The sequence below is a fragment of the Cnephaeus nilssonii genome, assembly GCF_951640355.1.
Source record: "Cnephaeus nilssonii genome assembly, chromosome: 19".
Lineage (NCBI taxonomy): Eukaryota > Metazoa > Chordata > Mammalia > Chiroptera > Vespertilionidae > Cnephaeus > Cnephaeus nilssonii.
Window position 1 is genome coordinate 2,710,599 of NC_137090.1, and position 15,178 is coordinate 2,725,776.

General features: G+C 53.8%; 1 protein-coding gene and 1 long non-coding RNA gene across 4 annotated transcripts in view; both read right to left on the reverse strand.

Moving 5' to 3' along the window:
• The window catches only part of METTL23 (methyltransferase 23, arginine), a 40,892-nt gene extending 36,251 nt beyond the window's left edge, over positions 1-4,641 (reverse strand). Inside the window, exons 1-2 of one of the 3 annotated variants that reach the window (XM_079798172.1) lie at positions 4,494-4,641; positions 2,987-3,194 (exon numbers count right to left, since the gene is read on the reverse strand). In XM_079798172.1, coding sequence (XP_079654298.1) covers positions 2,987-3,112 — 126 coding nt within the window. In that variant the 5' untranslated portion in view covers positions 3,113-3,194; positions 4,494-4,641. Of the gene's footprint in view, positions 1-2,986; positions 3,700-4,181; positions 4,301-4,493 lie in introns of those variants that run through there. The other 2 variants (XM_079798174.1, XM_079798173.1) reach the window with 2 other exon arrangements.
• A 5,274-nt stretch (positions 4,642-9,915) lies between these two features.
• On the reverse strand, positions 9,916-14,003 carry LOC307115656. The gene is made up of 3 exons (XR_013815113.1): positions 13,916-14,003; positions 10,250-10,415; positions 9,916-10,129 (listed from the first exon to the last, which is right to left on the reverse strand). It is a non-coding gene; the product is annotated as an uncharacterized lncRNA (long non-coding RNA).
• Between the last annotated feature and the right edge of the window lie 1,175 nt (positions 14,004-15,178).

Consider the following 15,178-nt stretch of genomic DNA (forward strand, 5'->3'; position numbering starts at 1 on the left):
TTCCATAGGTAACCCTCTGAGGTTCCAGCTGTTCCATAGGTAATTCTCTGAGGTTCCAGCTGTTCCATAGGTAACCCTCTAGGCCCCAGCTGTTCCATAGGTAACCCTCTAGGCCCCAGCTGTTCCATAGGTAATTCTCTGAGGTTCCAGCTGTTCCATAGGTAATTCTCTGAGGCCCCAGCTATTCCATAGGTAACCCTCTGAGGCCCCAGCTGTTCCATAGGTAACCCTCTGAGGTTCCAGCTGTTCCATAGGTAACCCTCTGAGGTTCCAGCTGTTCCATAGGTAACCCTCTAGGCCCCAGCTGTTCCATAGGTAACCCTCTGAGGCCTCAGCTGTTCCATAGGTAATTCTCTGAGGTTCCAGCTGTTCCAAAGGTAATTCTCTGAGGTTCCAGCTATTCCATAGGTAATTCTCTAGGCTCCAGCTGTTACACAGGTAACTCTCCCAGACTGTCTTCTGCTCCTGACTGAACCCTCCACGCAGCCCCAAGGCAGGCGTGGTCCGGGAGGGGTGACCTGAAGGCTCAGCCCCCATACACGTGGGGAAGGATCCCTGGTGCTGGGGGAAGATGCGTATCAGGGCCTGTGGCCTGCATGTCCAGTCTGGTAACACTAACACTCACTCTGCCTTAGAAGGACTTCTGGAATCTTCTGTAACTATGGAAGCAAGCAGTGGGGGAGCACTCTCTCAGCAAAAAGGCTAGTTCAGCCCCACCGTCCGTCCTGGGACAAAGCGACAGTCTCAGGGTGAAGCCCCTGCCAGCATTTCCCTCGCGGAGCATGAGACTCACTTGACGTATCACTAAGTGAGCACCTTACAGAGCACCGAGAACTACGCCAGACACAGCAGAGGGGAGACACACCCTGGGCCTGGCGCCTGCCTTCGGGAGGTAAAGCCTTTAGAGAAGGCAGGCAGGCACAGGCGAGGCACCTCCCCAGGCAGCATTCAAGAAAATGCTAAAAAATAAAGTCGATAAAATCTAATAAAATCTCAGAACACTGTCGGGGACCCCTCACGAGAGCCACCGGTTTCTGTGAGGGGCATTTCAGAGCCAGTGAGTGAGGAAGAACCCGTGATGTTCTTACATTTTTTTATTTGCTGGAATAAAACGAAACTCACACACAGCATTAAAAGAGGCCGTGGCATCTGACGCACCTCAAGTGAGCAATGCCGGGGACAGCACCTCCTCTCTGCTCGCCAGACCCCCTCTCCTCCCACCTGTCGCTGTAATTCCTTTGGCCGCTCTGCTGGCAGTCGGCATGGCGGGCGGTCTGCGCTCTTGCCCGTGGTTATACTCAAATGTCAGTGCTTTTTACTCTTAAAAATTATTTTTATCTTTTTTGCCAAGCTTTTAAAAATTTTATGATCTGAGAACTGTTTGTCCCCTTTCTGGGGTCTCAAGGACCCACTCACGTGGTTCTGTCTCGCTATTCCCTGAACGCACAGGCGGGCAGGTCCCGGGGCTGCACTGCAGGGGGGCACTGCCCGGCACTGTACCTCCCTTTCCCCTCCTCCTGCCCCCTGCCCTCCGCTGCCTCACTGGGACACCACCAAGTCCATTTGTGGCCAAAAGAGTCCTCTTAAAACCCATTTCTTTTTTTAAAATATACTTTTATTGATTTCAGAGAGGGAGAGGGAGAGATAGAAACATCAATGATGAGAGAAAACCATTGATCTGTTGCCTCCTATTCGCCTCCTACTGGGGATCGAGCCTGCAACCTAGGCATGTGCCCTGACCAGGAATTGAACCGGTGACCTCCTGGTTCATGGGTCGATGCTCAACCACCGAGCCACATCAGCTTGGCTAAAACCCATTTCAAACTGACACCCCCAGGTCCCCCCAGATATCAGTATTGCTACAGATCAAGAAAATCGAAGGACCTTCCAAATAATGTACCTGCTGATTCAAACCCATTAGAAGTTTCCTGGCGAAAACGTGAACACAACCATAAGGTAGCATCCCACCCTGCAACTTGCAACCGAGAGAAAGCACCTGTTTGTTCACAAGTGCTGAGAGGAAGACAAACTCATCCCATTAGGGCCATGAAAAAGCAGAAGGTGGGGAGAAAAACCAGCAGGCAGGAGGGGACAGTAAACAGAGGGTGACTTCCACAAGCCAGGCCACGCAGGACCCAGGAGCAGGCGAATGGAACTCTCCAGGTCTGCAGGTTCAGAGACTTCCAGGGCGCAGTCTCCACCCAGCAGGAGAAGCCTCTCAGAGCCGCTGATTTCCTGCCCTCCCCCCTCCACTCCATCACCACCCCCCTCCACTCAATCACCACCCCCCTCCACTCCATCACCGCCCCACTCTGGAGCCCTGCTCTGGAGGCGCTCACACAAACAGCTGTGGCTTGTCACGCATCGCACACCTGCAGTGGGTTAAAACCATGTCCACAGATGTCCATATCTGTTTACCAAACTCCCTTTGCTATACCCGTGGTCGGCAAACCGCGGCTCGCGAGCCACACATGGCTCTTTGGCCCCTTGAGTGTGGCTGTTCCACAAAATACCACGGCCTGGGCGAGTCTATTTAGAAGAAGTGGCATTAGAAGAAGTTTAAGTTTAAAAAATTTGGCTCTCAAAAGAAATTTCAATCGTTGTCCTGTTGGTATTTGGCTCTGTTGGCTGATGAGTTTGCAAAGTCTGTGGTAACTGCCATCATCTGGACAAAATGAAGTGTCTCCTGGCTTCCGGCCCTTAAAGTTACTGCCTTTCCCAGCGGCTGCATTGAAGGAAACGTGCTTAAGAGCTGCCTGAAGCTAAGGGCAAGCTTGCTGTGAGATCCACACACACAGCCCCCCTCCACACACACACACACACACACACACACACACACTCTTTAGATAATTTATACTTGTTTTCAGTGTTTTAAAATCTGAAAAATGTAACTAGTTTTCCTAAGGACAGATCCCTTTAAAGTTGCTTTGTGCTTCCCAATTTGATGATAAGAAATACACTGTCCAAAGGACCTCGCTGTACTCACAGTTTGACAAAGCTGATCTGGGCAGTTGTCTAGGCCTGGGAGGACGGCAAGTGTAACATGGCCAGGCCCGGACAGACGAGGCCGCCGTGTTCCCAAGGCCACAGTCATGGCTGTGGCAGCAGGCATGGAAGGGCAGGAGCGAGAGGCAGCACCTGCCTCATGGCAGCACCCTCGGTGTCTGGGATCCGTGTCTGGGCTCTACTCCTCGCTGTAGAAGGAGAGGTTACATGAACGTGAAGTAGGCAAAAGTCATTCCCCACCCCCCCACCCCTAACAGCATGGCCCCTCTACCAACCTCCGGAGGCCCGCCCCTGCGCCCGCCCTGGTGTAGAACTGGGCGCCGGGAGAACCCTGGCCACGCTGGGCACATCCCAATTGTCACCGAGTTTTGTGTTGTGTTGTGGCCTTTTGCTTTCTTTCACTATTATCACTACTATCGCTTTATTTTTATTCTATTTCCCCCTCCTAAGGCTTCCCCCAGATTCTCCACCACCACTTCTACTCCTAATGAGTAAACCATTTTCATTAGTTTTGGTTTGGACCTTTCGGCCCTTCTTTTGCTAAAAGTAGCAGCCCACGTGCACTATCTCTGGAGATCAAGCCTTGGAAAACGCCGCTGGCTCCCTCCTTCTTTTTAATGCTGCGAAGTCTGCTGGATGATGATACCGCAGTGCCGATGGCCGGCCGTTTATTCTGCCATTTGCCTACTAACGGGCACTTGTTGCCATTCTTTTTTTTTTTTTTTTTTTTTTAATATATTTTATTGATTTTTTACAGAGAGGAAGGGAGAGGGATAGAGAGTTAGAAACATCGATGAGCTGCTTCCTGCACACCTCCCACTGGGGATGTGCCCGCAACCAAGGTACATGCCCTTGACCGGAATCGAACCTGGGACCCTTCAGTCCGCAGACCGACGCTCTATCCACTGAGCCAAACCGGTTTCGGCTTGTTGCCATTCTTGCTAATTCACATATAACACCACTACGAATAAAACTTTGCGCACCTGCCTGTGGACGTGTGTTTCAGGGTAGATTCCTGGGAATGGATGGGCGGGTCAAAGCCAAATTCACAGGTTATTTTGTCAGGTGTCACTTCCCCATCCCCCACCCCCTATCCCAATTTGCAGCGTATGACAGAGCCAGTTTCTGCGCTGACCTTAACGAAGTACCTGGTCAAATTTTGGATTTTTACCAACCTGATACGTCAGGATGTTCGCTCAGTGAAGTTTTAGTTTGTACTTTTTTTTAAATGAACAAGGTTGAGCATCCATTCACGTGTTTAAGGGCTCCTTACATTTCCCCCCGTAAACTGTGCGCTTTGTCTCTTCCTGTTTCCTACTGACCATCATCCATCCACCTTAGCTCCGATTCACCTGACAGCGCGCATTGGCTATTATCTGGGCCACCGTTCGGGGCGCAGCGCCGGCGGCCCAGCCCCGATTCTGCGTGTGGAAGGGGGCGTCGCACTAACGAGTCAGAGGACCTGGGTAACTCCAGGAAACACCTACCAAGCGCCGCAGCCTTCGCTGAAAGCCATAATACGGGGGGTGGGGAGAGGCCCTTTCATTTACGCGTTAATTAACCGCTCACTTTATTCCGAGGAAACACGCACCGGGACAAAACAGGTTTGAACACCTGACTTCCACGGCGGGTATCCCTCCGCGGCACCTCAGTGGTTCAAGCACCTGCCAATCTTCTGCGAAGGCGGAGCTCTTGATTCCCATTGGATGCTGCATCCTTCCATTGTCTCCCTCCGCCCCAAGCCCCACCCCCCTCAAAGATGACCGCCCCGGATGTCCGGTCTCGTGCAGTCGCCTTTCCCCAGTGATTGACAAGGGCCTTTGTCCAACGAGAAGCGCGGGGTGGCTCTTCGGTCCACGCAAGCCCCGCCTCTCGCCGCCGCCGCAGAGGCTGCCGGGTGCTGGGGGCTTGGGGCCGCTGTTCGCTGACGCGGCGGGGACCGTGCCTCCGGCTTTGCCTCTGGAGGCCGAGCCCAGGCTGGCGGCGCCTCCGCCCCCGTCCCTTCCCACCGAGCCCCCCGCCGCGTGGAGGTGCGGCCTGCCCGGCCCGGGGCTGGCTCCTAGTTCCCTCCCCAGCCCCGCGCTAGACCCCTCCGTACGGAGATGGATTCAGACGGGTTCCTGCACCCCACGATCCCCCATCTCCACCTTCCAGCCACACTCCCCAGGCCCGTGGTCAGCAAACAGCGGCTCGCGAGCCACATGCGGCTCTTTGGCCCCTTGAGTGTGGCTCTTCCACAAAACACCACGGCCTGGGCGAGTCTATTTTGAAGAAGTGGCGTTAGAAGAAGTTGAAGTTTAAAAAATTTGGCTCTCAAAATAAATGTCAATCGTTGTAGTGTTGATATTTGGCTCTGTGACTAATGAGTTTGCCGACCACTGCACCAGGCACATTCCAGAGCGCGGCCTGGGGCCTCCGGTGCCGTCCTGGGGCTGAACCCATACTCCTCCCAGCTCAACCTTCGTTTTCAGTTTCCCCCGTTATCCACGCGCCCAAGGCAAAATCCAGCCAATCCTTCGGATTGGGCAACTGCACGCACCCATTTTCTCACCGAGGTGTCTGGGGTGTTGTGCTGACTTAACGAGGTGCCAGGCAAGCGGGACACACCTCTCACCTGTGCTTGCCCTTTGGTGTCACGCCCTCGGCCCTAAGCTGGAGTTCACCTGCGCGCCTCCGAGTAAATCACTGGCCTGATTCCGCCACTTCACGCCCTGGAGTGGAGCGCCACCCACCTCGATTTGGGGGGCCTGGCCATGGCCTACATCCTCTACAAATGAAAAGGGGGCCGTTCTCAGACCAGGCTGGGTGATTACAGGTCACTGAACTATGCTCAATAACTTGCCAATCTGCAATCAGGTCTCTTAACAACCTAATTTCTCTCCTCTGAGTGCTTTAATGACTTACTACTGAGCTCTCCCAAAGGAGACAGGTTGTCTCGGCAGGCTGTCAGTCATTCGGCTCCTTCAAAGGTTCAGCATATTCGCCTCAGCTGTGTTAGGCGTGTCTGCTTCTCTGGCAATCAGCTTCAATGATACTGCAAGTTCAATTTCAGGAGACGAGGCAGCTGGCAAGGGGAGGAAAATTAAGGAAATTGTCCCCGGAAGAAAAGGTTCGATGAAAGAAACGGGGAGCAAGGGGGCACAGCACACAAGATTGAAATTGGGACATTGAGTGGTGTGAATTGCACATTGTACTTGTCAGACACGCATGGACCTGCCTTCACGCGCTTGAAGCGCTGTGCTATGCAGAATGAGCTCCACCTGGTCTTACTTTCCCCGCAAGGTGAGAGGAAGGTGCTCTAACTTCTCAGGGTGCATGCTAGGCGCAGGGCACTGTGTGCCTGGCCAGTGTTCTCCCCTGAATCTTCATCGCTCTGTTAAAAGAGTAGCGTTCCCCTTGGACAGAAGAAAAGACTCAAAAGTTACTGAAGCCCTAGCTGGTTTGGCTCAGTAGACAGAGCGTCAGGGTCCCGGATCCGATTCTGGTCAAGGGTATGGTCTTTGGTTGCAGGCTCAACCCCCCACCCGGGTTGGGACAAGTGTGTGAGGCAACCAGTTGATGTTTCTCTCTCTCTCCCTCTTCCTCCACTCTCTCTAAAAATCAGTGGAAAAATATCCTCAGGTGAGGATTTAAATAAAGTTATTGAAGATAACCCTATTCAAAACTGAGCAAAGGATCTGAATATCATTTCAGCAAAGAAGGTATACAGATGACCAATAAGCACATGAAAAGATGTTCAATGTACAGATGAAATGCAAATCAAAACCACAGTGAGATACCGCCGTCAGTAGGATGGCCATAATAATAAAAAAGGACAGGTAATGACAAGTACTGGTGAGGATATGAGGACGTGGAGCCATCACATACTCTGGATGGGGATGCAGAATGGTGCAGGTGCTGGGGAAAACTGACAGTTCCTGTGATGACCCACGTCCCGCATGGTTCAGGGTTCGGGCTCTGGAGAAGGGTCTCGTGCAAAGGTCAGAGACGAGACAAGAAATAATAATTTGGGTATTGAGGGGCCAGGCGGGAGCCCAACGCAAAAAGAAGGACTCCGTTTGTGCTCAGGCCTTGCCATCCTTTTATTCAGTTTGGGATACACCTATAGCCCGTAGGCAATTTCCTGTAACAGACAGACTATCTTATCAGTAAGGATTTACATGACTATCTGGTCGGGAAGTTGCTTCAGCTACCATTGTGGGTGCATAGCTCCGACCTTTGCCAGGGCTCAAGGGTCACCAGCATTCCGGGCTCCTTGTCCACACCTCTCTGCTAGTGAAGACAATAGGCGGCTTCCCACAAGTTCCTCCAAAGATTAAACAAAGACTTGCCATCTGACTCAACAGCTCTACTCCGGGGTAGGTACCCAAGTGAAATGAAAACATGTCCACACTCACCACAGAGAAGAAAGTCATGGGACATGGTGGAGCTGTTCGCTAACACCATGGTGGAAATCGTAGGCTTTACTTAGTTGAATGGTATGTTGGTATGTGAGTTACACTTAAATAAACTGAAGATTATGTATATAGTTTTTGCTTTCATTTTTGGTGGCATTCTAGTGAAAATGGCAACATGAGCACATATTGTGGTTGCCTCTTCTAGTCTTTTGAGAGGATGTTTTTTGTTGTTTTTTAAAAATATATTTTTATTTATTTCAGAGAGGGAGGGAGAGGGAGAGAGAGATAGAAACATCAGTGATGAGAGGGAATCACTGATTGGCTGCCTTCTGCAAACACCCCCGCCCCCCTGGGGATCGAGCCCACAACCCGGGCATGTGCCCTTGATGGGGAATCGAACCGTGCCCTTCATAGGTTGACGCTCAACCACTGAGCCCCACCGGCCGGGCCTAAGAGGATTTTTTTTTAAAAATCTGTAACTGAGAGAGAAAGACACGCCTTGGGCTTGTACTGACACGGAGGTCATTGTGTGCTTGTGCCCTCGGTGGCTGTTCTTGTGAGAAAAACGGCAGGTGGGTCCCCAGGACACCACCTGTGAAGTGGAGATGGGATATTGAGTGGTGTGAATTGCACATTGTACCTTTCAAACATGCTCCTGGGTGGACACCTGTGGGCGGGAGGGGAGGGGCAGGACCGGGCCCAGGGACAGCGGGCTGTGACCCAGCCTCCTAAGAGGCCGCAGCAGACCCTCTGGGGAGGTTTTGTTTTTGTTTTTTTAGCAAAGGTGGAAATTTATTGAAGAACAAGGACAGACTCCCACGTGGGGAGGGGGAAAGAGTCCCCCCTGTGGGGAGTTTTGAAGATGGGATGGCCCTTCAGAGCCCAGGGGTGTGAGGACCAGGCCTTTACACCACCTTGTCCATCAGTCATGGGATGCTGGCTGCCCCGCAGGCCCTCTCTGTCCAGTGAGGCAGCTCCCGCATAGGGGTGGACAGTGTGGGGGGGGCTCTGAGTGGGACCTCGATGCAGCCACCATGATGATGATGATGATGATGATGATGATGATTTGACTTTTACAGAAAAGAAAGCTGAGCCATGGAGCGGCTAAGTGACTCGGCCAGCGACTAGTCCAGGGGGCAGGTGGGTAAGTCACAGGAGGCACCGAAGTCCCTCAGGCTGGCTGCCGAGTGTGGGGCGGAGGCGGTAGCTGAACTGCCGCTGGCCCAGGAGAAGCCTGGGCTGACGAGGGAACACACAGCCCCGTGGAGTGCGGGGGGCGGGGTGCTGCCCACCGGGGCTGGTGGGTCCCTGGAGCACGGACCCCTCTGGCGAGATGACTTGTTAGAGGAAGGGCTGGCCAGGCCGATGGGTCTCCACACCCACACCGCTTTGACGGGTCCCAAAGCGCCAAGCTCCCTCCCCAAGTCATGCTGTAAGTCACCTACCGTTTCGACTATCCGCCCCACCCACCTAATAGAAATAGGCATCGTAATATAAATAGAAACCATATTAAAAACGAGCGAGGAAGCCCGGGCTGCTTTGGCTCAATGGTTAGAGCATTGGCCCATGGAGTGAAGGGTCTCGGGTTCGATTCCAGTCAAGAGCATGCATGTACCTCAGTTGCCGGCTCCATCCCCAGCCCCGGGTGTGTGCGGGAGGCAGGATTAACGAAAGTAAATAAATAAAACCAAACATTGACTCTTATGGGGGCGGGGGGGGGGGTAGGACAGGAGCATGTGCCTGCCTGCAAGAGGACACAATACTGCAGATGCGGACACCACGGGGGCGCCAACGGTGGGGGGGGGGGGGAGGGGAGGGGGAGGAGGACACCACCAGGAGCATTGCAGCGTCTGTTCTCCACTCACGCTGCAGGGTCAGAGGTCAGCGCCCACACTGAGAGGAACCACTTCTGGCAGATTTGAGAGGAAGAAGGACCTGCGGACTGGCAGCGGGCACTGGAGCCCCGGAGGCGGGAGGCGGCCGAGGCGAGTGGCCCCGGAGCACAGGACGCCACCCCGCCTGGCAGGGGCCGCACGGGCGGCGGGGCTGGCAGGGAAGTGAAAGTCTGCCCTCCTCCCTGGGCGGGCGATGGTATTTAGAGGCGGGAACTGAATGCTGCTGCCGCCACTGGTGGGACGGGACGTGTGAGAGGGGCCGCGGGCAGGGGGGCAACATCTGTCTCTCCGGCCGCGACCCCCTCACCTGCGGGAACAGCTGCTCCAAGGCGGCCTGCGTGGGCCGTGTTTGCAGCTAGGAAAGCCGGGGCACGTGGCCCTTGTCCGCTGGAGAGGCTTTGCGGGGAGCTCATCTCAAAATGAGTTTTCCGACTCGTGTTTTCAGACAGACTTTATATGGAGGTTTGTGTGTGTTTGTGTTTTTCTTATCTAACATTATTGACACTCCCGGGAAGGCCAACAGAACCGGGCCTCGAGGTGGCTATGGAGGGGTCAGAGCACCCATTGAAACAGGTGTTTAAACGGCACAACGGTGGCAAATAAGCAATAAGCACACAGAGCGGGAGCCGAGGGAGGCCGGCTCCGTCCGAGGAGCTGGAGCTGCGGGAGGAGCTGCGGGGACCGGCTCTGTCCCAGGCCGCCGGCACGCCTGGGCCTCCCGGAGGCCGCCGCTCATGGCGGAACCTGTCCCACCGTGGGAAGGGCTCCTGACTCATGGGAACGGCAGCTCGCTCTCAGTCGGCAATCCTCCCTCTTGTTCTTGGGAATTGTCTGAAAGAACAAACTTCTGAAGTGCTGTCTGTGCAAACCAGTCCTGGCTTCCTGTCACCCCCGCCCCCGGTCCCGGGGAACGGAAGTCTGAAGTGGGAGGGCGAGAAGGGGTGAGCCTACCTGCCCTGGAAGGAGCCTGCCCGCGGCTCCTGGGGCTCCAGAAGCTGCTGCTCGCAGGCAGGCGGCCAGGGTGCCCTCCCTCCAGGTGGTCCTGTGGGCATTCTCCCCTCAGCCCTCGGCCACGTGGCGTCTCTCTGGTCCTCAGCGGAGAGTCTTAGCCATAGTTCTGGAACAACATGGAAAACCCCACTCGGCATCTTGGTGTTTGTGGCCAAGAAGCTGGATTCCGCCCACACCTGGAGCTGCTGCCCCTACTCATCCTTTCTTTTCTAATATATTTTTATTGATTTCAGAGGGGAAGGGGAAGGGAGAGAGAGAGAAACATCCATGATGAGAGAGAATCATTGATCAGCTGCCTCCTGCACACCCCACACTGGGGATCAAGCCCGCAACCTGGGCCAGTGCCCTGACCGGGAATTGAACCGTGACCTCCTGGTTCAGAGGTCGATGCTCAGCCCCGAGCCATGCCGGCCGGGCTCCCTGTCTCATTCCTTAGCCACCATCACTCACTGGCTTGGGCAGTGAGGTGTCTCCTAGGTGGACCCTTTGAAGGAAGGCCGGTTTTCCCATTTGCAGGATCTGAGTCTGTTTAAGGATCTCCGTTTTGAAACTGAGCCTTGGGGAGAAGGTTAGTAAAAACTGTACATGATAGAAAACATGCTGGTATTTTCGGAGTCCAGAGAAATGGCACTTTCGTGTCAGGCATGGCTCAGGTGGATGCGTGGAGGGGTCCCTTCTCCCCTTTCACAGACACCCTCCCGGTTGAAAGGCCCCGTCAGATGTACAAGTGTGTCAGATAAAGACCCTCCTCTCCCTTTGTCTTCTCGTGGGCCTTGGTAAGGGTCTAGGGATAAAAAAAGTGAGCGTAACACAAAAACTACCCCAGGGACAGGAGACGCGTGGGGTGGCCCTGGCTCTGCAGGCATCGACGGTGGGACGTCCACCTGGTAGGAAGTGTGGGCGCCCAGCGTCAGGGACAGGCCCGGGAGGCTTGGCTCATTCACTCCCCGGCCCTCCTCCCGAGCGAGGCTGAGCACCACGGGCGACTCGGGATGTTGGAAGACATCGGTCAGCCAGCTCACGTTACAGCTGACGCTCAGGTTCAGCTTAGCCCCGTGGCCACAGAGCACAGGGGTGCGGGTGCCACACTCCCTGGTTCAAGTCCTGGCTGTGTTACTACCTGGCTCAGTGGTTTAGGGCAAGTTACTATGCGTCTCACTCTCTTTATCTGTGAAATTGAGACTTTTTTTAACGACCAACTTCATTGGATTGTTCGGAGGAGAAAGAAAATATATGTTTAAGTGCTTAGCATAGCGTCTGTGCCCTGTGAACTCATTATTGTAACCATTCATGAGGGATTTGCTCAAGGTTGTACAGCCAAACAGCGGCAGGGTGTGTACCGCCGGAGCCAGGAGGCGGGTGAAATGCATTCTGGGTGGCGGCAGAAGGAGCCCACTTACTGTGGAACCTACCGATGCCCAGGGGAGCCACGGGCTGCAGAAAAACAGCCTCCCCGACCGGAGAAGGGCGAGGACGGCTGAGGGGTGAAAGGACTTCCATCCTCAACGACACCCACAGGTCCTTCTTGTATGGTTTGGCACACAGCTGCCTTCATTGGCGGCAGTGGTACAGCTCGGTGATAAAGGCCTCCCCTGTGAAGCGCCCAGGTATGACTCAGAGCTACCTGTGCTTTTCCGAGGGCCAAGGCCACGCTAACGTGGAAAGACAAGACCAAGCACATTTTCTTCAGACGACAGAGAAAAGAGCCCACTACCGTCTTGCTTCTGAACAGCACACCCCAAAGGGCCAAAGAAAACCAGTGCGGCAGTGACGAACCGCAGCGGCGCGTGCATCCCGGTGAGCAGGTTGTCTGGACGGCGGAGGGGAGCTCTCCGGGTCCGTGTGTGATGCTGCACGCACAGAAGCGGCTGCTTGTGACTCGTCTGCTTCTCTTCAGAGACCTGTTGGCTCACACGGCGTATTCCACTGGCACAGGAAGGACGGGGTGGCCCAAAGGACGCAGCTGGCGCACCTGGCAGAGAGCTTTCTGGGGTGTGATGTGGGCAGTGCCCTCTGCTTGCTGTGTCAGGAGCTGGCACATTGCCAGCCTGCCCCAGGTTGCCGACAGCACATGTGACTGTCTCCCTTAGCTCGACCTGCCCCTGGCGCCTGTGCCCAGGGGAGCATCGCTTTACTCTCTCTGCGTTGTTGGTGGTTTTGCATTGCCATCGGGAGAAACAGCTCCTTAGAAACGGTGTCCCAAAGCACATTTTGGGCGGATATTAGTAGAAACAAGCAAAACAGCAGAGTAGCCATACATTGAACCAGAGACGAGGGAGAGAGACAGTCAACCAGAGGCCCTCTAGGACCCCGCTCATCCCTTGCAGTCAGAGCAAGACCACAATGAGGTGAACAAAACAGCCCGGCCGGCTGGCTCAGTGTTTGAGCGTCAACCTGTGAACAAGGAGGCCACGGTTCGATTCCCCGTCAGGGCACATGCCCAGGTTGCAGGCTCGAACCCCATTAGAGGGGATATTTCTACCCCTCTCTCCCTCTCCCCTCCTCTCTTTAAGATCAACAAAAGCATATCTATATATATAAAAGCCTAAGCGGCCAGCCGACTGGTAGCTATGATGTGCACTGACCACCAGGGGGTAGACGCTTAATGCAGCAGAAACCACAGGCATGGCCACATGGAACAGACTGATGAATCTCAGAGGGAAGGGGGGGTCCCTTGGCCTGGCCTGCGGGCATCGGGCCGAAACCAGCTCTCCAACATCCTCCAAGGGGTCCCAGATTGCGAGAGGGCACAGGCCGGGCTGAGGGACCCCCTGAGTGCACAAATTTTGTGCACCAGGCCTCTAGTTATTTAAATAAAAACAAAATAATCTGAGCAAAGACATTGAAAGCTGCACACTGCACACAAACCAGGTACTGGACTCCACAGAATCGGGTAAGAATTAAACATGTAAACAAATGGCCAAACAAACAACAGCTACAACAACCAGGCCCGGGGCAGGAGGAGATGCAGCGTGCAAACCCTGAAGGTCCCAGCTGGTGGGACGTCAAATGGGCAGCCACTCTGAGAAATACTTCAGCGGTTGTCTGACTTTCAACAACAACAAAATTGTCAGACATGCAAAGAAACAGGAAAATGTGATTCACACACGGCGGGCGGGGGCGGGGGGAACGGGGTCGTCAGACAACAGAACCTACTATAAATATGTTTTAAAAACCAAAGGAAACTATATTCTAAAAAAATAAAGGAAGGTATGACAATGATTACTCGTGAAGTCGAGGATGTTAATAAAGAAATGGAAATTATTTTTAAAAGACCAAATGAAGATTGTGGAGTTGAAAAGTATAATAGGAAAGGGAAGGAGCAGAGAGAAAAAATATTCATAGAAATAATACCTGAAAACTTCCCAAATTTGATTTTTCAAAAAGCCCAGCTGGTGTGGCCCAGTGGTTGAGCATCATCGACTTATGAACCAGGAGGTCACAGTTTGATTCCCCATCAGGCACCTGCCCCGGTTGTGGGCTCAGTCCCCAGTAGGGGGCGTGCAGGAGGCAGCCGATAGATGTTTCTCTCTCATGGATTTTCAATCCCTCTATCCCTCTCCCTTCCTCTCTCTCTAAAATTAAACAAACAAAATGACAACATACCAGTTCACACACACAATCAATTTTGGCTTCAATGTGGACATTTAATCCCTCAGGCATCGCTGATGGGAAAGTCGTGGGCAGCCGCTCTGAAAAATACGTTGGCATTTCCTCAAAAAAATGTAAACATAGAGCTGACATATAACGCAGAATCATACCCCCAGGGCCATGGTTGGCAAACTGCGGCTCGCAAGCCACATGCAGCTCTTTGGCCCCTTGAGTGTGGCTCTTCCACAAAATACCACGGCCTGGGTGAGTCTATTTTGAAGAAGTGGCGTTAGAAGAAGTTTAAGTTTAAAAAATTTGGCTCTCAAAAGAAATTTTAATCGTTGTACTGTTGATATTTGGCTCTGTTGACTAATGAGTTTGCCGACCACTGTCCTAGGGTGTGCAGGAGGCAGCTGATCGATGATTCTCATTGATGTTTCTAGCTCTCTATCCCTCTCCCTTTCTCTCTGTAAAAAAATCAATAAAATATATATATTTAAAAAAAAAAGAATTATACCCCTAGGGACCCCCCAAGAGAAATGAGGCCACCTCTCCACGCGGGAACTTGCCCAGGAATGAATGCTCGTGGCAGCATCGTCCATGAGAGCCAAAGGCCGAGACACCAGGTGTCCGGAAGCGATGAGCGGCCCAGCCCCACGCAGCATCTCCGTACCATGGAGGACACGGGGGGAAGCCCGATGACACCACGGCATGCTGAGTGACAGCAGCCGGCCACCAAACCCACACGGTCCATAACCTCATTGGCCCCAAACGTCCAGAATCTGCAAATCCACGGACACAGGACACAGACGGGCGTTTGCCTCCCGCTGGGAGGGGAAGGAAGAGAGCTCGGGCAGAGGGTGACGGCTCACGGGTATAAGGTTTCTCTCTGTAAAATGTTGTACAGTCAGGTTGCGGGGATGGCTGCACTGCTCTGTAAACCCCCCGCACCGTCCAGGTAAGCAGCGGACACCCAGGGCCCGGACACTCCCGTGGTCGGCCTGCGAGGAGGCACATTCTCTCTCCGTCAGCCTGTGGGGCGACGTCGGGCAGGCCTGGCACTGAGACTCCGATTAGAGAAGACTCAGTGCCCCACCATCCCCCACAGGCGGCCGCCTAGGAAGTTGGACTTCGTTCCCTGTGACCCAGCATGCCTCTCGGGCCGGGTGGGGACCCTTCTTCCTGCCAAGGGCGATTTGGATATACTTTAAAAAATATGTTTATTGATGTCAGAGAGGAAGGGGGAGAGAGCAAAACATCAATGATCAGCTGCCTCCT